The sequence below is a fragment of the Ammospiza caudacuta genome, chromosome 1, assembly GCF_027887145.1.
Source record: "Ammospiza caudacuta isolate bAmmCau1 chromosome 1, bAmmCau1.pri, whole genome shotgun sequence".
Taxonomy (NCBI): domain Eukaryota; kingdom Metazoa; phylum Chordata; class Aves; order Passeriformes; family Passerellidae; genus Ammospiza; species Ammospiza caudacuta.
Window position 1 is genome coordinate 38,179,299 of NC_080593.1, and position 24,117 is coordinate 38,203,415.

At 36.1% G+C, this 24,117-nt stretch overlaps 1 protein-coding gene across 2 annotated transcripts in view; it reads right to left on the reverse strand.

The window, feature by feature from the left end:
• The window catches only part of ZNF385D (zinc finger protein 385D), a 332,326-nt gene that overhangs the window by 61,882 nt on the left and 246,327 nt on the right, over positions 1-24,117 (reverse strand). For both annotated transcript variants that reach the window (XM_058814676.1, XM_058814667.1), the window contains one exon: positions 6,488-6,650. In XM_058814676.1, coding sequence (XP_058670659.1) covers positions 6,488-6,650 — 163 coding nt within the window. The remainder of the gene's footprint in view (positions 1-6,487; positions 6,651-24,117) is intronic.

Consider the following 24,117-nt stretch of genomic DNA (forward strand, 5'->3'; position numbering starts at 1 on the left):
GATCAGGATAAAGGAGTACTGGAAGGAGGACTTTTCCTTGGTCAAAGGACTTTTCTCTTGGGTCAGAGAATGCCTAAACAAATGTGACATCCACAAGCCCATGGTCCCTGGCAGGATGCATCCATGAGTGCTGAGAGAGCTAGAGAACACCACAGCTAGGCTGCTCACAATCTTTGAAAGGTCACAGAGAAAAGGAGAGGTGCCTGAAGGCTGGAAGAAAGCAAATGTCACCCTGGTCTTCCAAAAGGGCAAGAAGGGGGACCCAGGGAACTACTGGCCAATCAGCCTGACCTCAATCCCTGGAAAGGCACTGGAGTGCCTCATTCTGGAGGCCATCTCTATCCACATGGATGACAAGAAGCTGATTAGGAGTAGTCAGTGTGGATTCACTAAGGTAAATCATGCTTTATCAACCTGACTGCCTTCTAAGGTGAAACAGCTACCTGGGTAAATGAGGAGAGAGCAGAAATTACTGTCTGCCTTGACTTTAACAAGGCTGCCAACACTTGTCTGTACAACATCCTCATAGAAAAACTCAGGAGGAGTGGACTGGATGAGTGGACAGCGGGATGGATTGAACACTGGCTAGACCAGAGAGTCGTAATCAGTGAGACAGGGTCTGATTAGAGGTCTGTCACTACTGATGCTCCCCAAGGTTGAATACTGGGCCCTGTATTGTTTAACTTGTTCATCAGTGACAGAAGAAGGGGCAGATGCCTCCCCAGCAAGATCACTTATTATACAAAGCTGGTAGATGTGGCTGATACCGCACAGGGCTCTGCAGCCCTTCAAAAGACTTCAATGGGTGGGAGAGATGGGCAGAGAAGAACATTCTGAAATTCAACAAAGGCAAATGCAGGTCCTGCATCTGGGGAACAATAACCCCCTGCACTCGCCCAGGCTGAAAACATAACCAGGCTGGTGTACAAAAAGCTGTTTATGAGTGACAGTGTGTCCTGGGGGCCAAGGAGGCCAATGATGTCCTGGGGCACATTATGGAGAACATTGGCAGTAGAGCAAGGAAGGTGATCCTGCCCCTCTACTCAGCCCTGGTGAAGACACATATGAAGTGATATGTTCAGTTCCGGGCTTCTCAGTAGTAAAGAGACATGGAGCTCCTGGAGAGGGTCCAGAGGAGGGCAGAAAAGATGATTTCAGGGACTGGAGCATCTCTCTTATGAGAAACAGCTGAGACAGTTGGGCCTGTTCAGTCTTGAGAAGAGATGACTGAGAGGGGACCTCATCAATGTCTACATGTATCTGAAGGGAGGGTGCCAAAAGGATGGAAGCAGGCTCTTCTTTGTGATGCCAAGCAGTAGGAAAAAAGCAATGGGCAGAACGTGATGCACAGAAAATTTCGTCTGAATGTGAGGAAGAACTTTTTTACTGTGCAGGTGACCAATATTGCCCAATATTTTTAGAAGCCTTCATTTATGGCCGAGACAATGGGGCAGAGTGTGCCTTCAGCAAGTTTGCCGACAATTAAAAACTGGGAGGAGGGCCTCATTCAGCAGATGGATGGGTTGCCATTCAGAGGGACCTGAATGGAGAAATTGCACAACAGACGTCCCTTGAAATTCAATGAAGGAAAGCACAGAATGGGAAGCCATTACGCTACACATCAGTCTGGGCTGGAGGCTAAGCATCTGGAAACAGCTTTGTGAAGAAGGACTTGGAACCCTGGAGGGCACCACTTGAAAAATAAACCAGCAGTGTATATATTCCCTGATGAAGTCAGGGAATATAAAATACAGAGACTCTTTTAATTGTCCAGTGACAGAAAAAGGCACAACAGCCAGGAACTGAAATACAGGACATTGGACTGAAACATAAGAAAAAAATCTTTGCTCTTTAAGAGCGGTCAAACCATAGAGCGGGTTGCCCAGAAAAAAGTTGTGAAGATACCCAAAACTCAACTGAAAAATATACTGTATCCTGCTCAGACTGACTCTGTTCTGACCTGTAGGGGTGGCCTTGTCAATCTTCAGACAGACATAATGATACCACTTCAGAGAACCTCAAAAAATCTGTCATCCTCTGGTATTTTGGATGCCAAACTCTTACATATTTTTCTAAACCTTTCCATTTCATGCCATTTACCTTTCTTTCTCCTACAAGGTTTACCCTAAATTATGACATCATTTCTGATTGCTTTCTCCCTCCTTTCACTTTGAAGTCCAAGACCTTGCCTGAATGACTGTTCTCTCCCACTACAACTGCTCTCAATTTCATAACTATCCCGGCTGTACTGAAATTGCTATTCCAGGAATGAGTTTCATCTGCTGACCAGAAATATCCTACCACATCTTAGACAAAAATTAAAACAAACAAACAAACAAACATTAAATCTCATGTCTTCACGAATTCTGTTACCCATACATGGTTGGTATTTGAAATAAACCACAACCCTCTTCCCTCAGTGTTTTCATTTCTTGTGATGCCTTTATCACTTGAACACGTTTATGTTACCACTCCTTTAAACACCTGTCTGTTACATTTACAGTGTCTGCTCCTTAGGTTTTTTCTCATCCTATGTGAAACTGTAAGCTATTTAGGACAGGCACCAGTATTTTGTTCTCTGACAGCACAGAGGTCTCTTAGCTGTTAAGACTGTACTAGTGATAGATGATCTTGTCTGTGCCTTGGCCCAGATACACACTTTTTCTGCTCATCACATTTCTGTCTGTTTTTAAGAGCTGTTCATTGCATTTAAGTACATGGGATCCAAGGCACAGCGTACAACACCCAAAAGCAGCATTTAAGACTTTGCCATACTGGTGGCTCCTAATGCAATCTTTTTCCCCTTTGAAAGGTCTATTCCTTCTTTTCCACTGATACCAAATAATATAACTCATACTGAATTCTCTGCTGAATAAATACAAATAATATAACTCATACTGAATTCTCTGTTGAATAACTAACTAACTAACTAAATGCAAGCCAAAATCTTCACAACTTAATTTGTGATAACGTGGTCATGGAGTGTCCTGCTTAACTTCACATAGCTTTGGAAAAGATTAGTATTTTGTCATATGCAACAACTAGAGGGACATAATTTTACATGGATATAATACTGCTGATACAATCTATTTTCCAAAAATCCAAGTGCAGGACAATAACTTTACTGGACATGTATTTTAATTAGAATGATAGAATGCACTCTATCTAAATATATTTTGACTCTAAAGTATAAGTCCTTACAGCTGAAGATACGAAGCAGCTTTTTGAAGAAAACCTTTTCAGAAATGAAGAGCAATTTGCAAAGATATCAAAGATGTTTAACAATTTCCTATCAGGGAATATGTATGCGTGTGTGTAAATATATAGCAAAAACATGCATTTTTATTGTCACACCTGAACTGGAGAATCAAGAAATAGTGAAATTTGGTTTGTATAATGCCATAAAGTGGGCTTCTCCTTGTAATTCTCACGTTTTATGTTTTTCTGTCCTAACTAACTGTGTAACATAAGAATTGGTGAATACTGATGAAAGAAGCATGTTAAATAGTAGATAGCATTAAAGGTTCTCACATCTCAAGAATGGCATTGCCATTATATGATGTCTTCATGATGTTTAATTTCTCAAAAACTTCTCAAGTTCAAGCCTTCTAATAATTCCAAAAGTTAGTAGGAAAAAAAAAAATAACAACATTCACAGAATGAGAAGAAAGCCCTCATATTTAATGTTTTCTCTTTAACACATAATTTAAACACCAGGAATCCTGTGTGAGAGGTTTTAAGGGGTTAGATTATATTGTGAGCTGCACAGTGTCAATAACACGTGCTGGCATCACATCTAACAAAATAGTCATGGAATAAGAAACATCACAAATTACAGCTTTAGCCCTTGAATCAGTTTGTATACTATGTGATTTTTTCACAATCCTTTATTGCATAGCAGCACAGATTTCCTGATAACATTTTGTTTACTGTAGCTGCTAAGGGCACACAGAACCAGTGATCTGAAGCCCTGACCAATATGCTGTGACTGACATGCAATTCAGCATTTAACCCCTGCTGTAGATGATATATAAGAAGTGATATGTACTCGACCCTATCCTCAGTCTATTTGGGATAAACTATTAATCTTCAGCAGACAGTTTTAAAATATTGTAGAAAAATCTTTTGTTCCAAATGATCACAAGTACATGGACTTAGTAACTTTCATCTAGTTACAAAAGATTAATTTATGAATTATATTCATTAGTACAACTATTCCCTGAGAGCTGCATACTACTATCAGGATGTTTGACTTTTACAGTGATAATTTCCATATGTAGACACTCACACAGTGCAATATATTCTGCTGTTCAGAATCATTTTGCCCTTAAAATTTCTATCAAGCTAATACAGGACATAAGAACAACAAGAAAGGAAATAAAATCCAATTTATGAAACTTTTGACTTTTCGTAGTAGACAGAAAATTTCATCCTTTTGGCTACCCAAATTTTTTTCCCCTCACCATGTATACATTCTTGACAAAAGATAATCTACGCCAAGAACTTTATTCTGTTGCCAGTCACATCAATGCTGATCTGTAATAACTGCATCTGGATAGAACTGCCTACCTTACTTTGAATGCAACTGGTTGAATAGGGTTTTTGGCAGCTGTTGAATATGGCTCTCAATAATTTAAGAAATTGTAAGATTTTTTTGTTTTTTGCCAATTAACAAAAATATGTAACTTTTAGAACCCCATTAGGGTCAGTGTTTCTAACACAGAATAAATATATGTATTCATATACATAAACATATGTTAACAAACATTCTATGCCATAAATCCAGGAATTTGCAACCACTGAAGAAACTCCAACTCCCACTGTTGAGTATGAGTGCAGCGGGATTTCTGATATTTTCTTACTTATGCTGATATGAAAACTGATCTAGACTACTGACCTTGGATACAGGACAGTTCATATATCTTGTCAGGGATCTAATGCAAAGCTTGACAGAAAAACTCAGATTGGTTTTAAGGTACATTGGAAAATCCTTCGAAATTACACAGCATAACATGAAAGCTTTTGAATAATACACTTTAAAGCTTTAAAAGGTCTTCCTTTTCTTCACTTATTTTCTTCAACCACTAGATAATATTTGGTAAACAATAAATCACTCTTTCACACAACATCCTCCTTCCTGTCCTGAATATCTCAACAAGTAACATCACAAGGCACTTTTTAAGGTATTTGTATATTTACAAACACATATTTTCCCAAGTAACTTTTGACATTTTTTCTATTTTCTCATACTTAATTTCTTTCATCACACAAAACCTCTCAGAATATTTTCCTTTTTCTTCTTTGTGGAACAAAGACAAAAACAATGTCGCAAATATTTCTTAAAGCCATCATAATTATGTTATAAATCTGCATAGGAAAAAGAAAACACTGCCTATAATAGTAAGTTATAACTAAGATATATTTATAGAGAGAGACATAGAGTTATCTGTCTATAACAAACATAGTGAAGATGTGCCTTCAAGCAAGTACTGCATGTGCTTGCAAGGTACTTTCCTGTTGTATTATAGTTGGTTACTGTACATCCATTTACAATGCTGAACTTACTGGATCAGAAGTGGTTCCAAATGAGCCATTTTCAGCGTCAGTAGGTATGTTGTTATATATATCAGGAATCTGATGTTTCACAACTTTGGGGTTTTTCTCCCGTGGTTATTTTTGACTTGGTTGGGGAGGGGGATTGATTATGTCTAAATATACAAACATTATGCCTTTATACACAAGAGCAGTCACACCTTCTGAGACACTAGACTACCTCTTAGTGACCTTATAATCTTCCTTTGAAATTTCCAACAATAGCTGCCTATTTAAAATGCCATAACAACCAAATCCTGCTGACTTTAAAATATGTAGATTTTATTTGAAAAGGAGTAACTTTTACCCACACAATAAATTAAACAATATTCATTCAGTATGAAGACTCTTTTAAGCAGAATAATTGGCATCAATAGCACTTACCTGATTGTGAGGAATAGAGGTTATACAGCTCTTTTCCATTTCAAAACCATGCAATAGCCATTTAAAAAAAATAATGCAATGTTTGAAATTTATGAAAATTAGGTTTTTACTGCAAATGATTTTTAAGAGGCTTCTAGACACAAATAGCGCAATTTTTTACATTGTGGTTAAAAGAAATGTGCCATATATAATTACTGATAAAGAGATAGTGCATACAGACCAGGAGGTTTAGATCAGTTGATATGTTAATCAAGTAATGAGTACTGTATTCCATCACAGAAAGAATGTCAAGCCTCTTTTCACTAAGAGAAATCAGCTACATGACTATCAGACTATCACCAGCCTACTGAAAGGACTTAAAGAAATCAATATCACACAGAAAGATGGATTGAGCATGAATCAATGTGGCAAGCACATAACCAAACAGACATGGAATTAAACAAGAAGAAAAAAAAAATATAAGCCAAATCAAAACTAAACCAAACGAAACCAACAAAGATTGTCGCTTAACCTGTTTTGTCAGAGCTGGTATTGATGGTATTGGTAGTGATGGAAGTGAAGGTAGTCTTTGCGCTGTCCTTGGTAGTAACAGATTTCTGCTTATTTTTCATGGCTTCCAGTGCTTTGAGCTTCTTGGCATGTTTAGTGCCTTTGTAGTGGGCCGCAGCCTGGCTCTACAAAGGAGAACAAAATGAACCATGCAATCAGGCTCATTTCTAAACTGGCATTCTCTGTATTAGTACAAATACAGACTACCTTTCAATAATGGGTACCACTTACATTATCCAAGTAGTGACCAAACAGAAAATTATAATTAGAATGATGCTTGGAAAACGACGGAAAAAGTACTAGAGCCACGTAAATTCAATTAATACAGTATATTACTGTATAACAGTAGATTAATTTCACACCAAAATTAGGTTGTTTTAGTCTACCTTGCTACCATTAGTTTTTCTATTAAGATTTATACTGCTTTCACATTAAAAAAAAAAAATCTCAGGCAACGGGGAGAATGGCATTCTCCTCCTGATAGCTTTGTACTTTTCAAGTTTCTATTTCAAACTAGAATTTTTATCAAAGCTTCCTTCAAAGAACAGTTTACTACTGACAGTGGTATCAGCAACTTCTCAGCAGACTGACAGTAAAAAAACAAACCAAAACTACCCCAGCCGAAAACTAAAGCCCAAACAAAAGAAAGCAAAATATAAAACACACCCTTCAAAGTCCATCAGCAGAGACTTAACTGAATGTGAGGCAGACCTGGAATTATCTGGCTCTTTTAAAATAAATTTAAAAAAAATTAAAATAGAGAATTACTTTTGTTCACCTGCTACAAAAGCTAGTGTTTGAAATTCAAAGCCAGGAGCATCCTTTCGAAGGAGAAAGCTCCCACAAATCCTGTCACAGTTCCAAATACATTATGGCTACTTCATATTGCTAAGCTAAAATAGATTTGTATATGCACTGCTATTAAAATTCATGCATTACATTACAAATAACTTTACTATTTTATGAGTCACTACCAAATTTATTCATTTAACATATGTGCAGGAATATTTTAAGATTAGTATTTTAACTATTAAGCTTTATACAAAAAACACTAGAAAATTTGGATGAATATTCAGAATTTTTTTCTTCACTAATTATTTAAAGTCTTATAAGAAAGACAGTACTTCAATTGATAAGTTGACAATATGAAAAATTGCTTATATCTTTTCTTTTGAAATTCAAACTTTATGGAAAGTATCTCCATTATTACTTGAAATAGAAGTTAAGACTTCAGAAAGATAGTCAAAATTTATCTATTACAGAACTGAAAAAAATGAAAAGCAGCAATTCTGGGTCAGCTCAAGGACACATAAGGTCAGTATTTTCGTTTTAGAAAATGTGAAACAATAGAAGGTAGTAAGAACATAAAACAAAGGCAGATGCTTTCTACTGTGGAATCAAAATTATATATATATATATGAAATTTAGTGACTATAAACCTAAAGCATCAAATGGGATAGAAAGACACAGTCATTCCCATCACTAAGCTGCTCATGCAGGTAGAAGAATCCTGTATTATCTGGCATTTATTAGTCATTAGACCGTTGTTGAATGCTATTTGTTGTCCTAAATTTTGGGGAGAAGAGTTCTAGTGATTAACCATGACTCTAAGGATACATAGAGGGAATTATCACTTTCAGCTTACATGAAAAGTCTTGATTCCTTCCAGATGCCTGAGATTTGAAAAGTGTAAGGTGATTAGGAGCCCTTGTCTAAAACCAATTCACAATATTTGTGTAAATGTATACATGTGTAGATGTACACCCACACACACTCTCTTGGATATTGAGATGCATCATTCAGTTTGGTTGAAAGCCAGTTTCTCTATACCTAAAATAATGTAAATCTTGTATTAGGTACCCTTATTGAAAGAACACTGGACAGTGAAGTACTTAATTAGAAACAACTTGAACAGAAACAGCACAATCATGCACCTTTTACAATTCTCAACACATAACATTGAGACATACTGTAAGCCAAATACAAACAGTCAGAGGATGTTAATTATAATCAAACCAAAAGACCAGTGTTAAGTTACAATGATCCATTAAAAATGACATAATACTTTACACCCCTGTGTTGCTATCATGTCAACTAATTTTAGAGTTTCTAGTCAAATTTAATTATCAGTGAGCTTCAGATTCTGACTGCACTTTTTCCCTTAACTAACAGTGTCACTAGTCAAACATCTGAAACATTTTCACAACGTGGTCCTTAATACTTAACTATGAATGCTGATATTAGTTTGATATAAATCCCAGCTTTCTTCACAGAATTGTTGGCAGACTTTTATTATTCTGTTTATTATTTATTATTATTAAGTTCAATTATTCTTCATCCACAGCTCTCTCCAAATTCTCTCAGCTTTAGTTCCGCAAACCTCATCTCAAGTTGTATGTTGGATGCTGAAGGAATATATAATGAGGAGCTATGCAGAAATTGGTGACCTTTTCACTGCTCTGAAATATATGAATGAAATTGCTCTAAAGTGGAAACACATTGCTGGAATTTACAGGTATGATAGCTGCTACTCAGAGCTTTCCATAACTCACTTCCCACAGAGTGCTGCCAGTCTACCCAGCCTCTATTTAAAAAAGGTCTTCAAGTCTTTTTATGTCAAAGTTTAAACCTCTTTCCTCTGTGGGGACATGAAGCTATCTAAGCTTGTTTCAATATAACTGTAGCTGGCATGTTAATGGGAGTTCTATGTGAGAGCAAACAGATTGCTCCTAAGCCTTTAACCAGCTCCAAATTAGATTATGCTGAACTTTTACAACAGAACTGAAGCCCTAATTAAAAAGACCAAAAAAAAAAAAAAAAGAAAAAATAGTTCTGTCATTATCTTTCCATGCAGGAATAAGATGAAGGAGATGCAAAAATATCAATAAACATATTTTCCAGGAAAGCAACATAAAATATGGTACCTCACTGAACCACTTCTTGCAGCCATAAGAGGACCAAATCATCCTTACTGCTTAAATGGCTTTTACTTGTAGCATATAAAATTCATTGCTGAAAGAGTATTTACTTGTAGGATGAATACATAAACAAGATAGATCATAAAATATAATTATTCCCAACTTTCATGCTGAATTAAGCAATAATAGGAGACAGCAGAAGAGTGAAAAACAAGTTAAGTACTAGTTTTTGCTGCTAACCATGATGCTTAACTGAATGAAGAGACTGTATCATTTCAGAGAGGTGAGAAGAATTTCCTTCTGGAACACTTTTACAAAAGAATACATTAGAGGAATACTTTAGGAATGAGTTTACTTTCTTCCTTCACCACAGTTTCCATGTTTGATGCACAGAATTAACCCTAGCACTGCAAAGACAAGTCACTGTCAGCTAACACCAGTGATGAAGCATCAGAAATACATGAAATATTGCTAGTGTAATGTTATAGAGAACTTTAGGAAACAAAATCCATTCTTGAAAAAGATGTCCAACATGAAGATAAAAAAATATTTTTTATTTATTATAATGATATATAACTATGCAAGATGTAAATAATATGAAATATAGTAATATTATATAATTAATATAATTATATAAATAAATAATTTAATTATAATAATTTTATTACTACTTTGTACCTAAGTTGAAAACTCAAGGATCCTCAAATAAATTTTGAGGATCTTGATCCTAAAAATTGCATGTAGACCAACTTTGGTCTGTGGGAACTACTTCAATGAAGTGGCAAAATGTCTGCTAGCAAATCACTTTTCAATGTTATTTGTAACAACTTCCTACTTATTTGGCAGTACAAGTCAATTTAAGTATGTCCTAATATTTTCATCTGGTTCCGTGTATCAGTGTTAAAAAGTTAGGGACCTTTCTAAGCCATATATTTTATAACCTTGACAAATTGCTCAAATATAAAAAAGGATTTGTCCATAAAATCTGTCTGTGTATTTATGTTATAACCACAAATAAAGATAAACATACTACAAAACAATAAAAATACTGTATGCAGATGTGAACAGTTAGAAAACAGACCCGGAGTGTAAAACTCAGCTGTATTTTCCTTGCTTAAGTGCAGCATTGTACCACAATCACCATCACAACATCATATTATCAAGCAAATTGAAATGTGTAAAATACATTGAGAAAGATGAAATTAGATCTAGATTGTCTGTTTTAAACAATCCAGACAGTATTCTTTTGCAATTACAGACAACATATCTACATGGCAGTCTTCAGTATAAGTTTGTCTGCCTGACTAATGTACTTCACTGGATTATATGCCTTCTCACTTATGTTCTTTAGGCAGTGGTCCAACAAAAACATTATGGTTAGTTTTTGCATCGAGAAAAAAACATGTTTTGTCCTATTCTCAGAGAATTTTTAACTCTGCAGCACTGCATCTTCTTTTTCATATCCCTCCTGATCCACCTCATGTTACCATTCTTCTTACAGATTGTTTTCCTGCCTTAATCACTCCCTCTAGGTGACACCTTCATAATCAAGGCCAGTTCAAATAAAAGAAACCTTTTGCAGAAGGTGTAGTGGATGTGTTCCACTGATTCTTTCTTGCAAAATTAAATCCAACTATCTTGCATTATGTCTTTCTCTTTCACAATGCATTTTGAAAGATGTCTGTTGTTGGTAAGGCTCCATGCTTTTACTTGGCTAACTAGTAACAAGGCTACAGCATGCCTTCACCCTAAGAAAGCACAAAACTGAGAAGGCTGAGAGTGCTGGAAAGTCTATTTTGTCTGCCTGGGACTACAAAAGTTCATGCTTTCTTTTTTTTTTTTTTTTTCCTACCAGCTAATGGATGCTACCCCCACCTCTGTTATTATTCACAATACAATAGTAGTAATTTTGGCTAATACAGCAACTGATGTCAGGATTCTCCAGACCAAAAAGCTCTAAAACAACAACAAAAAATTAGATTCCCAGTTCAAACTAATACTGTCAGTGAGCTGGGCACACATGCACAGTTATAATACATAACTGCATAAGCCAAGAAGGCTTCTGTTCTTGATGAAGTCAGGGAAATTGCTTATGAGAGGTCTATCACACACTACCATAACTTCCAAGTAAAAATATTTTCCTATAGTTGGGCTGAAAATAAGTATTTGAAAAATAATTTTACTGGTGTCCTAAGCCTACAAGAAAGTGATAAAATTCAAATGACCTTCTTATTTTTGGAAAATTGTGTCATTTTCTAGTGACTCCAAAGCCTGACCAGCCAGTGATGACAGCACTGCCCAGGGAAGGTTGCAGGGAAGGATGCAGCTGAGACATCTGTATCCTACCAGTTACATGTCATTTACATAACCAGAGCTGATCTCCATGGAACTTCTCCTGTAAGGAAACTGGGGAAATTTACAGGGACAAAGTCTAACAGCCCTGAGATGCCCAACACTTGGTTCAGCCTAAAGCAGGGCTCTAACAGTGAGAAACAGCTAAAAATTTTGTAGAGGATTGTGCAGTCTTTTTCATAGAAATATAGTTACTCTATTTAGTAGCTAACTTTTTACATGAGGATATATTACATTTAAAAAAAAAATACTTTCTTGCAAGGCCCTCTATTTGTTTGGTCAGTGAGTGCACATGAGAAATCCAGAATTACACCCAAGTCCTGTGCTTACCCACTAGAAAACAGAAAAACTCCACAGACTTTAGCAGTTTCACAGACACTGTCCATGAAACATTTAATTACCTTTGCAAGCCTTAGCACAATAGGAGATTAAGTGAAAACATGTAATGTAATTTTGAAAGATGATGCCAACATGATGACATGGTTCATATTGAACAAGTATCCTAATTTCTGTCTGATACATACAAATTCAATCTGCAGTCAATAATGGTGAAGATAAACATTGCCTATCATTATTTCCACCTTCTTCTAAGCTTACTTATATCTTCTGAGTTGCATCATTTAAATTTTTTGAGCAGTCTATCACAACACAACTCTGTAATCCAATTACTTTATTCACTCAGGTGTAATTGCGGTACTAAACACCAAGGATATGTGTAACATGATTTCTTTCAGATATGTTCTGAGAGAAGGCTTTTGCCCCCTAGATTGTGATCGATCAATTCACCCTTTCTGTAGAACCAAATATACAATAACAGGTCAAGAACCACAAAGGTCTTTTCTGAAGAAAACAACCCAAAAGAATTCTCTGTCATTATGGCAGAACAAAATGCTCCAATATATTATTCTCCAGGTATTTATCTTTCTATGGAAAGAAATCTCCCTCTTTCTGCTCCCTCTTCTCCTTCCCAAAGCGTTTATTCAGTATACTCATGAATGTACTCTGAGACTCACTGATCAGAGTGAATGAGTGCTTCCTGAGCTCACTAGCATCCTTGCATAATTAATTTGCCCAATCCCTGTTCTTGAGCTTCTTCCAGAGTAATTTCTATAATGGTGAGAGATTGCACCGGGCAAAAGCCTGCATCACATTGTCAGAGATTGGCATCGACACCATTCTTATGGTAGAACCATCCATTGTTTAGTAAAATCAATTTCATTTTCATTATGAAAAGGAATATAATATTTTCTTATGGAAAGCAAAACTTGTTTTATCTTGGTCAGATGAAGAAGGTAAAAATTTCATACCTAACTTCACTTGTTCCATAGGACAGTATTTTTATGACCATGCATCTGCTTTCACTATAAACTGCCATTGAGTGTGACATTACCTGAAATAATTTAGGCAAGATACAAAAATCTGCCTGAATATAGCACTGCATTCTGAGGCAACATACACTGTGCCAAAATATATATACTGAAGGGAATATAACTCAAGTTATTAATCAGTCCTCATACCTGGCATTTTTCCTTTAAGGACACCAGTACTTCATGCAGCACAACAAAATTTTGTTACACGTTGAAATACAATAAACAGGCCATTCATTTTGCCATCTATTTTATCCTTTTTATTGTTAAGAAAAAGCAGTTTTAAGCTTATTTTGACAAGGTTATCAAGTTCTAGATTCTGGAATTTTATACATTTTGTTTTCCAAAGTAATATGGTTGTTTAGGGGGATGCTCTTTAAATGGGGAGATGAAACATGATCTTTTGAAAACTGCTGTCATCAATAAAATTAACTTTAAGATTTAATCTCATCTTTACTATATTCATTAGCATCATCATTTATTTTCCCCATAGCAAATCTTAGTGTAGCTAGAATTTCAAGAGAATATTAAACTCATTTGGTATTTTTTTTCATTTAGATCAACCAAGTGATTAATCTCAGATTAATATTAGAATTATATACCAAAAAAAGTTAATCTATACACACTGCTATGGGCTATGCATATAATAAAATGAAGCATATATTCATTCAGCTTAGTAAATATAATTTGCTTCCATATTTGAATCTGGAACTGATATATTCCAAATGGACAACTTGAACAAACAATATATGCTACTGGTATTTTGTAGAAATGTACCCCAGATTCCTTGCACTAGCAGTGTGCACTACAACATTTTTTAAACATTGTATTAATAATGTAAATTTAGTTCAATATTCAGGTTATACACAAATTATGATTATTTAAAAAACAAGGGATCCTGTTGAACTTAACATCAATTTTCTGAATAGTTCTGAAAAGTTCAGTTTTTTCTGGTGCCACCAAAAGAATGACAGTGTTGGATATGGAGCCAGCACTTGTTTGAATAAGAACTTGTTCACAATACCTAATTGGAGTCAAGGATCTACACATGCACTTACCTGCCCAGACACTCATTTAATTTAGAAACTTTTCACTGTTTGAACAAAACCCACTTGATTCCCTCAGCATGCATCTTGTGAACTTATAACTAAAGAGAGTTGAGTAGGTGGGTTTGGAGTACCTTGTCTGAGCATTTTCACCTGCTTTCTGTTGCCAAGGAAACTATTTCTGTCTGTTTACCTTCACGATAAAAATCTCATTGAATTCTGAGTTTCTGATATTTTTTTGACTGAAGCAAAGCATCATGGAAGAGTAATGGTCAGACGCAAAGATACTACAAGAAATTTCATAAAACAGTAAAAGTTCAAAAAGCGCTTCCTTATGATTTGAACCTTATATTTGAAATTACAAGTTAATATGATTTCTATATACAAAACCATAAGAGAGTCCACAGAGTCATTGTAACTGCTCCTAAACACAGTCTTAATACTCCTATTGCAATCACTATTTTTAATACTATAATTACTAAAAGCTTTTCGAGTTTCAGTTTTGTGTTCAGAAAAATGTTGATTCAACTTCCCAATTATTTCATAAAAACATACAGTTTCACAGATTTTTCATTTTGGATTCTCAATATATATTTCAATAATTATTTTAATGTAAATATTTCCAATGTCCTTTAAATCAGCTCCCACTCATAAGCAGAAATTCAAAACCCACAAAAAGAAATATAAATGCTCAAATTTCCTGATTACAACTCTATTTTATGTGAGCTTGACTGTAGGTTCCCAGGTTAAAGCTCCAGCCTTCTTCTAGGAGACTGTAAATATACATAAAATATAATTTGAACTTTTCCACTGTGAAAAGTTTGCACAGGTGCACAAGGAGGGAAGAGTTTATAGATTCTTTCATTCTCTTAATAGCTTGAAAGGCACCCAAGCCTTCCATGTACAGAAACATCCATAGAGAGGCAGTGTGTTTCCTTGTAATAAAAGAACTCTTATTCACTAGTTGTTTGCTTATTTAGACACATTTTGTATGTCTAAAAGAGTTCTATGCCAGTAATTTGCTTAAAAAGTGCCACTATAGGTGTGTCCATAAGACTTCTCTCTCTAGGCAGAAATACACATTAAATAAAAAAAAAAAAAAAAAAAAAAAAGGGAAAATAAGTAAAACTAATAAATGCTACCTACTAGAAACAAAAGTAAAATGTTTTATGTAATGAATCAATATAAATAGAACATAAATAGCTTAGTGGTGATAAAAACTAGTGCCATACCAAGAAAGAAAATTTGTATTAAAACTAGTTTTTTCTAAACAATTAGGCAAGGAGAAAATATTTTGAGAAAATAATCCAAAGGGAACAAAGGTTTATAGGGCACAGGAAATTGAAGATCGGTCAGTCTACAATACAGTTCTATTTATTCCTTTATATATTTTTAATTTGTTTTGCCTTGTTTTCAGTTTTCCTTGAGTGATTCTGTGAACATATTAAGGGTCTCAGTGAACTTCACAAAATACTGTATGTACCTGTAAGATTTGCCACTGCTCTTCTACCAACCAGCACAGAGCCTTAGCACTTTGTATCATTACTTCAACACATACCTAGAGCTCACAGACCTGCTTGTGAGCAAGTCATTAAATCTGCCATTAGAGTTAGCCATTAAATCAATTCATATGGTTGGTTCTTAAAGTAATACATATATGTGGATAGATCAAGTTGTTCCAAAAGTAGTGAAGGCTGAAAACTGAGGTTTATTTAATGAGACATGTAGGCTGTTGTACTACCATCAATACAGAAAAGGCCATGATACCTTCCAGTACAAAGCTTTACTCCTTCAAGCTGTTAGGTTCCCTGCAGGAAGCCACAGTTAGGGATATTTAACACTATATAAAACTTAAAGAGATGTTCTGACATCACTTACTGTTTACACTGCAGTTACATTTTGTCTCCTTCCTACAAAACTTTCTACTTAGTTGATGTTACACTGAAATCTGAAAATCTGTTGGGTTTTTTATTCCCCATTGAACAAAACCAAACTGAAGATAAAAGAAACTGGCTGCAATCCTATAAACTTTACTGGATAAGAACAGTGCTTCTGAAGTCAACTGGACATTTTAGATGTTGAAGTGCTATAGGAGAAGTGTCTCAGAAATGCTCTATATTTCTACATTGGCTTTAATGTTTCTCATCTCCTCTAGTCAAGCACAGGTTATCAGGTCCAAAACTGGAACAGTTATATGAAATCATAAGATGTATAAAGTAAAAAAAGGTTAAACTAGACAGGTATAAAAGCTCTTTCTGGATTTAAAACCTAAGACATTTGTTTGGGCAGAGATTACTTAAAGAGTGAAATTTCCAAATGGTACAGAAATTTAATGCTGAGATTCCAAAGTTTTTGGAGCAGGCAAATCTCTTCATATCTGTTCACAAAACTGATTAACAAATTTATACTTATTTATTTGTTCTCTCTTGTTTTTATGTTGCTCTTCCTTTTGCTATGGCAGAGCTAAGGAAAAGACAGTATGTCTTCCCCAGTCCCTAAAAAATTGCTTTCAGAAAACTGGTTTCTTTAGTAAAAACTTGTAGAGATTTCTGAACCTTCTTTGAATAAAATGGAAATAGGAATCTTTAACTTCACCTCCAATGAATAACTAAAACTGTGAATAGCTCTCAGTTTGCATCCATGACATCTCACTGCTAGGATAATTAGCATGCCTCAGTGTGCTTTGCAGCACCCCAAATTTATACAATGGAGCATGTTGTAATGAAAACTTCTATATAAAAAAACCAAGAACTCCCAACAAGGAAATCTCCTCATGGGTTTCCAAGCTGGTGGCGTACCTTTGGAGTGTATGGACAGTTTGATTTGGGCTCAGTGAGCTTCAGGATGATTTCTGGATTTCACCACTGAATACAGGTGAAGCAGCAATAGGGGGCAGCCAGGTTCCTATGTCCATAGCTTTATAATTTTTAAAACTGATCACTAAAAAATTTCTTTAATACGTTATGCTTAACATTACTATTAAATTGCATAAACCAGTAAGTTCTTTTTTCTCTCAGGAATGTATTCATGACTTACTTTTTGCAAATAAGTGCACAAATATGATTAGCTTTTGAAAATTGCTCCTTATTCTGTTACTGGTAAGTAATTTTTATAATTCTGCAGTGTAAACAGATGCTATTTTCCACTACACATTCAGCTGTAATGAGCTAATTCAATGTGTTAAAAACAACAAAAGATCTTCAAGAATGAGCTATTTGCTTCAATATTACAACCTCCTTTGAAATCTATGTTGAAATCATCAGTGATAGGAAGTTAGAAAATTATTGTAGAAGCCCTGTTGCAAAAGAAGGGCTCAGTTCATTTATTCAAATCCCAGCTGTGTTCTGTTACCTCCCTAACAGACATGTTATCCATCATATTGATCCCAAAGTTATTTTTTGACCAGAGCTAATATGCTTCATTACTTTTCCTGTAACAAAACAATATTTGGGCACAAGTTCTGAAACTGTTTCAACATTCACACTTATGAAATCATTATACACCAAAATCTAGAAACAATGAACCATGATATTTGCCTTGCCCTTTGGAAATGGCAAGGACCTCCTTCCTATGAAAGAGAGAAAAATAAAACCAAAACAGAAAGCAAACATGTTGAGTTTAGATTGTGTGGGTGAAATCCTGGCACCACTTAAGTCAACAGAACTGTTGACATTTATTTCACTCTGGACTGGCAACTGAAAGAAAGTGCAATGCTCCATCTGGAAATAGTGTGAAGAATTTAAAGATGGACGAACAGCTTTTGACTAAGCCAACAAAACCAAATGTACATCACAGAAACACATCAGCTGAGAAAAAAAAAGTTCTGTTTTCACCGCAAAAATGTGTCATAATCAACTTGGAATATGTTAAATGCTTAGGCTCACTATAGGATTTGTTTTAGTAACTGCATCATCTTGGTTGGCACTTTATACTAATATTCAGATGCTACTGGTATCTTGTGCATAAATATATGCTACAAAATAGTGAAAATAAAAATTAAGAACACCAGAACAAAAAAAAAAATAGCCCAAATAGAAATGACTTGATTTTTCTGCTCTTTTTTACTAGGTTTTGCTTAACACTGCTAGAGACAAGCATGGGAATATTTTCCAATTTCTTTTATATTTTAGCAAATCTGTTTGAGAAAGGTAATTGTATGTGTATATATATAAGTATTTATATAGTTACACACACAGCATGGAACGCCATCTCACCAGAAATATAATATTAGATGGAAAGCTTTCCAGTGTGGAGTACACTTGAAACATAGATATATATCCCCAGCAAACATCCGGCTATAAGAGACTCACAGTTTTGTCACAGAGACATAATCCATTGCCCTTTTCCTAGAGAGCTGCAAATAATTTGTGCAGCACTTTATGGACAGATATAAAGACGCAATGCATATCAGAAGCACCAGGGAGTATGACATCAGAAGAAGGCAGATAATCATTAGAACTCTCAGTCTCAACTGAACTTTTGAGACTATTTTTTCATTTTAAATACTTTTTCACTTTTGATCCGAGAGCTGGATTACATCTGTGTCTATCTCATAATAAAAATACAAACAAAATGTAATAAAAATAAATAGACAAAATAAATAACTCAATTTATGTCCCAAAGACTGTGCTTTGCAGTATAAATAATTTCAAGAATGACTGGTATTTCGACACAAATGAACCTTAGATAGACCAAGAAAACAAAGCCCTTTCCTTGAAAAGACCTAAGGGTGTGAGTTCAGACCATGGATTTGGAAGGGTATTAGCAGACAGCAAACATTGTGACTGTAAAAGAAAGGACTTGCAGATGTAGGTTCCTATGATCTACCAAATTTGATGAATACTTGCCAGTAAGTTATCTGCCTGAGGCAAATTAACTGGCCTGAGACAAGTCAACATTCCCAGGGCATCTTCTGGCTTTCAGAATTAATGGCAGGAACCATGTCATCCCTGTGCCCGTGCATGTCAGTCTCCTCAGAGCCTTGAGAGGCCTCCACTCCCAGCTCTGGATGAGGTTCCTCTGTGTGCCACCTACCCCACCAGCCACATCACAGAACTGAAATGGCTTGGGTCCCTTTCGTAAGGGATCTGAAGATCTCCTGTTTCCATCAGCTATGACATTGGCAGAGAAAACTTCCACTACACCAGTTTATGCAAAATCCCATCCAGCCTGGCCTTGAACACTTCCAGGGATGGGCCATCCACAAGTTCTCTGTTCAAGTGCTTCATCACCCTCACAGTAAAGAATTTATTTCGAATATCTGATCTAGAGCTGTCTCAGTATTAAGCCATCCTTCCTAGTCCTGTCACTACATGCCCTTGCATATAATCCCTTTCCAGCTCTCTTGTAGGCCCCCTTTAGGCACTGGAAGACTGCAGAAAGGTCCTTCCAGAACCTCCTCTCCTCCAGACTGAACAGTCCTAACTCTCCCAGCCTGTCTTCGTAGGAGAGGCGCTGCAGCCCTCTGATCACTTTCATGGCCCTCCTTTGGATGCACTCACTCCAGCAAGTCCATGTCCTTGTCCTGCTGGGGCTCCCAGAGCTGGACACAGCACTCCAGGAGGGACAGAGGGGCAGAACCTCAACCTGCTGTTCACCTTGCTTTTGATGCAGCCCAGGATTCAGTTTTCTGCCTAGGGTACAAGTGCACATCAACAGGTCATGCTGAGCTCCTCATCCGCCAGTATCCCAATTTTTCTGTATTCCTAGCAGGCTACTTGTCCTTCCTTCCACTCTGCAGGCTTCCTTTTTGTGTTTTGCATTTCAAATACAAACTAGATATTACTTCCAGCTGAGTGGTTTAAGATGCATTAGTACCTTCAGGCTTACAGAAGGGAAATCTAGCAGGCTGCTTTAGGCAGAAAACTGGCCAGGAATAAAATTGACAGCTTTCAGGCTAAGCCAAAGTGTTGAGTAGCCCAAATATGGTAGAAGGACAAGCAGTTACCTGATAATGATGGTAACTCTATAGCCCAAGTGTTTATTCAGTCATGTGCAAAAATCTTTCAGTAAGTCAAACATGTCTATGACTTTTACTGTCCCGTTCTCGGCTGTTTTTGATGGCCTGGAAAGGGTCGGGATGGCCTTGGACAGCCTGCGCTCCAAAGGACGAAAAGAGTCTTCAGGTTTTTTCTCAATCTTCAGTGTTTATTAGTTTTTATCTACAATATTTTCTCTCGGCCCGACAGAGGTCTGCACAGCAGCCAGCCATGAGCACACTGAGAGCCCTCGGGGCGGTCACTTATCTTTATACCCAAAACTACGTATAAGATATTTACCTATTTTCCCCAATACCTTTCACCCTTATTAACCAGTGCACTTTTAGTAAGAACCAATCCCAAAGTGCCACCACCACCACCGAAGATGGAGGCCAAGAAGAAGAAGAAGAAGGACAGGACACGCCCTAATTCCTCCATCTTGTTTCTCTAGACCCCCCTGTACTGAAATTCTAAACCCTGTGTTTCACACTATAATTAATCTATCCCTTCACCATTTACCCCAGTGTGATCCTCCCATCCTCATACAGGTGTCATCTCCTGTGCAGGATCAAAGTCCAACCACCAGACACTTCTGACAACATTCCAGGACCTCCGAGCCCCCCAAGGGTTGTCTCGGTGACTCTGCACATCAGGACTGCTGTGCTGAGATCCCACATTTTACAGGTTCAGGAATATGGATATAAGCCTTGATATTTTACAGGAGAGACCCTTTACCTCCTTTATCTGATCAGACAGATCATCATTGACCAAATCATTGGTCCTGCATATTACCACAGGAGGCAGCAAGAGAATTTAAACATTATTTTTGCAGAAAATGTGCAGATGTGGCACTTGGGGACATTGTTTAGTTGGACTTGATGGTCTTTGAGGTCTTTTTCAGCCTTAATCATTCTAGAATTCTATGATAATATATCTGAATGTATGGCTATTTACAGTGCAAGAATTTCAGAAAATGACTTGATGTTAATGATAAAATTATCATCCTGTTTATTTATCCTTTGGTGCTGATAAAAGAGAATTATGCTTCTCTCCAGCCAAAGGTCCTCAAGGGCCAGCCCATCACTCACCAGTTACAAGTTATCATCACTTATCAGGTTGAAAATGTATCAAAACAGCTTGCAGAGAAACACCAGGAGCCTTGTCCTAAATGTAAATCATCTTCTATTAATAACATACTGGAATGAAATGAGCTGCTCTTACCCACTCAGCCAAGGAAAATCCTGCTTCATAGCCATAGTTCAAACCCCTCAGTTTTCTGTGACTATACATACTCAATTAAAAATGCATATTTGGAATTGGTGGGACCTTTTTTACAGAAAAAAGGAATCATGTCTGCAAAATACACAGATTCTTATGACTGCAACGATCAGTTTCAATACTTGAGTCAGAATTCATAGTCCAATTTCTCTAAGTTTTTATACCTCCTCACTGAGACTCGATCTCTTACTATTCATATCAGGAGCAGCAGCCGTAAAAAATTGCCAACATGAGGACATCATTAGGGGCGGGAGAAAGGAAGGCAAATATTTTTGCCTTTACTTTCTTAATCAGGGAATACAGAAATCAACATCTTTTGGATACAAGTAGACTTTCCAAGAAAGATGATGTACAATTGTTGCTAATTTAGAAAATCCAGATTTAAATCAGTTGCCCATTTAAGCTATTCTAGAACTGCTTCTCTCATTGTTCCTTACTGCAACTACCAGAAAAAGGCTCATAGAATTCAACCACTTTAACTTCTGTATAGGTTTTATTAGTGAGTAAGAAAAAAAATATTAATTAAGGCTGACTTTGGAAAAGTTCTGAATCCTAAGTAAACCCAGCTGAATAGTGTCAGAATGACAAACCTCCTCCCAGTTAAAAAAAAAGAAAAAGACTTGCGGTGGTCAGGATCATGTATTTCAAGATTCTGTCTTCAAACCTTTCTGCTCTCTGGACTTGGATGTACTTTCCTTGGGATAACTTTTTCTTGGGTTTCAACAAATAGCTTTAGGATCATTTGGCATTAATAGCTTCTGGATGGCTCTAATTGTTCTCCTACTTTGAGATAAATTGAGTTTACGTTGTCACCTGAAATTTTCCAATTCTCAAATCACCTATTTCTGTCACTATACCCCAAATGTTAATCATTACCTATGATAGACTCATAGTGTCCTTTTTTCCCACATATTGATCTCCTACTCTGCATCATTGCACCCATTACTCAATATTGTTTGTTTGTTTCTTCTCCTATATAGCTCCTTCTCACTCTTGCAGACCTTAGAACAACACACCTCAGTGTCTGGACCAGAACCTTTGTTTTCTCACTCCAGTCCATACTCCTCATGGTCCTTATTGCAGAATGCCACTGCATCTGCTGCTTTCTTCTTCTGAATGTGTGTCCTCTCCTTGTTTCTTTCTTTTTTGCTTTTTTTTTTTTTTTTTTTTTTTTTTTTTTTTGTGGCAGCGCCACCCCCAACAGCACTAATTTAGCACAGGAGAAGCTAATAAGCCTACAAATATCCCAGGCTTCTCCTTGTGTCTTATGCCTTGCTGGTTTACCATGCCTGTAAGGCCTGTCACCAATCAGGACATGGAGCTCAGACTCTAGAAGAACAGCCAAAATACTTCTGGACAATTTTTACATATACATGATGTGCATTTTCTTAGCTCTCCTGTGAAGGACGTTTCATTCTTACAGCCTTTTCACACACTGAAGAGTTACAGATTAGGCATGTTAAATCATTTTGGAATAAAAAATTCTTTGCCCCTGAGAATTACCCAAAAGAAAATACTGTTAAATGCATAAAAAAATCTTCATTCTCCCAGTGTCCTAAATATTAATTATTTCCATATACTGCATGTTTTCTGACATCTTCAGATATTCTTACTCATTTATTGCTTCTTCTCAGAATGTGTTTACATTAGAAATCTATTTTATTACAACCGTTTATCCTTACGTATGGCTCTGGTATGAAAAACATGCTAGAGAATAAATTGAAGGATGACAGGTGACTTGTGATGGGCTATTTGTCTAGAACTGTATTACTGAAAACCCATAAAAAATATCTATTCAATAACAAAAAATATTTTCTGTCCTTTCTTTATAACAAGTGATGAGAGTCTTTGAAAAGGTAACACAGATTGATGAATCTGTAAAATAAAAATATGCCATATGCTCAGATTAATTACTAAACCATAAAAACAAACAGATTGTAATTTTGGAAGAACAACTTCTATGCAACTGATGAAATTCTGTATTTGGCAAACAAAGTATTCAAGCAGACAGAATATAAGGACCGAGGCTCAGTGATTATTTGATTTGCAATTTAGTGCTTTTATCATCAATTTAAAAAGAAACAAAACATCTGAGCAAATATCCCATAGTTTTAAAGCTACTGCATATACCAGTGGCTTATTGAATGATGAGATTTAGACATGTTTTGTATTGGTGTTAGACTGAGGTGAGAGATAATAATGCTGAAGTGTCTGCAGCTAATGAAAACATAACACCTTCTATTGGGTGGCATGGCTCACAGCAAAAAAAGCAATATATCACTGTCCTGAAAATGACCAGCAGGAATAGGAAAATGAGCTACTGCTAATTAAGCTTTTTATGTAAAAACACGATGGCTAATCAAATCCTTATCACCCCACCCTGTCACATTCTTTCTTCTTCATTTACACTTCAGCCTGTAATCCCTGAAGTATCAGCTTTATAGTTGTCTTATATGTTGTTTTTTTGACATGTGATAGGACTTACTTGTGACAATGATTATTAAGAGAAGATATCTAAAATAAAAAGTGACCATAGATGAAAAAAAGAATGGTACAATTAAACTACATCTGGTCATTCTGATAGCTAATTAAAAGTCATATTTAATTACTAGCAAAACATAAGGCACTTCCTCAAGCTGAAATTTCATCTTTC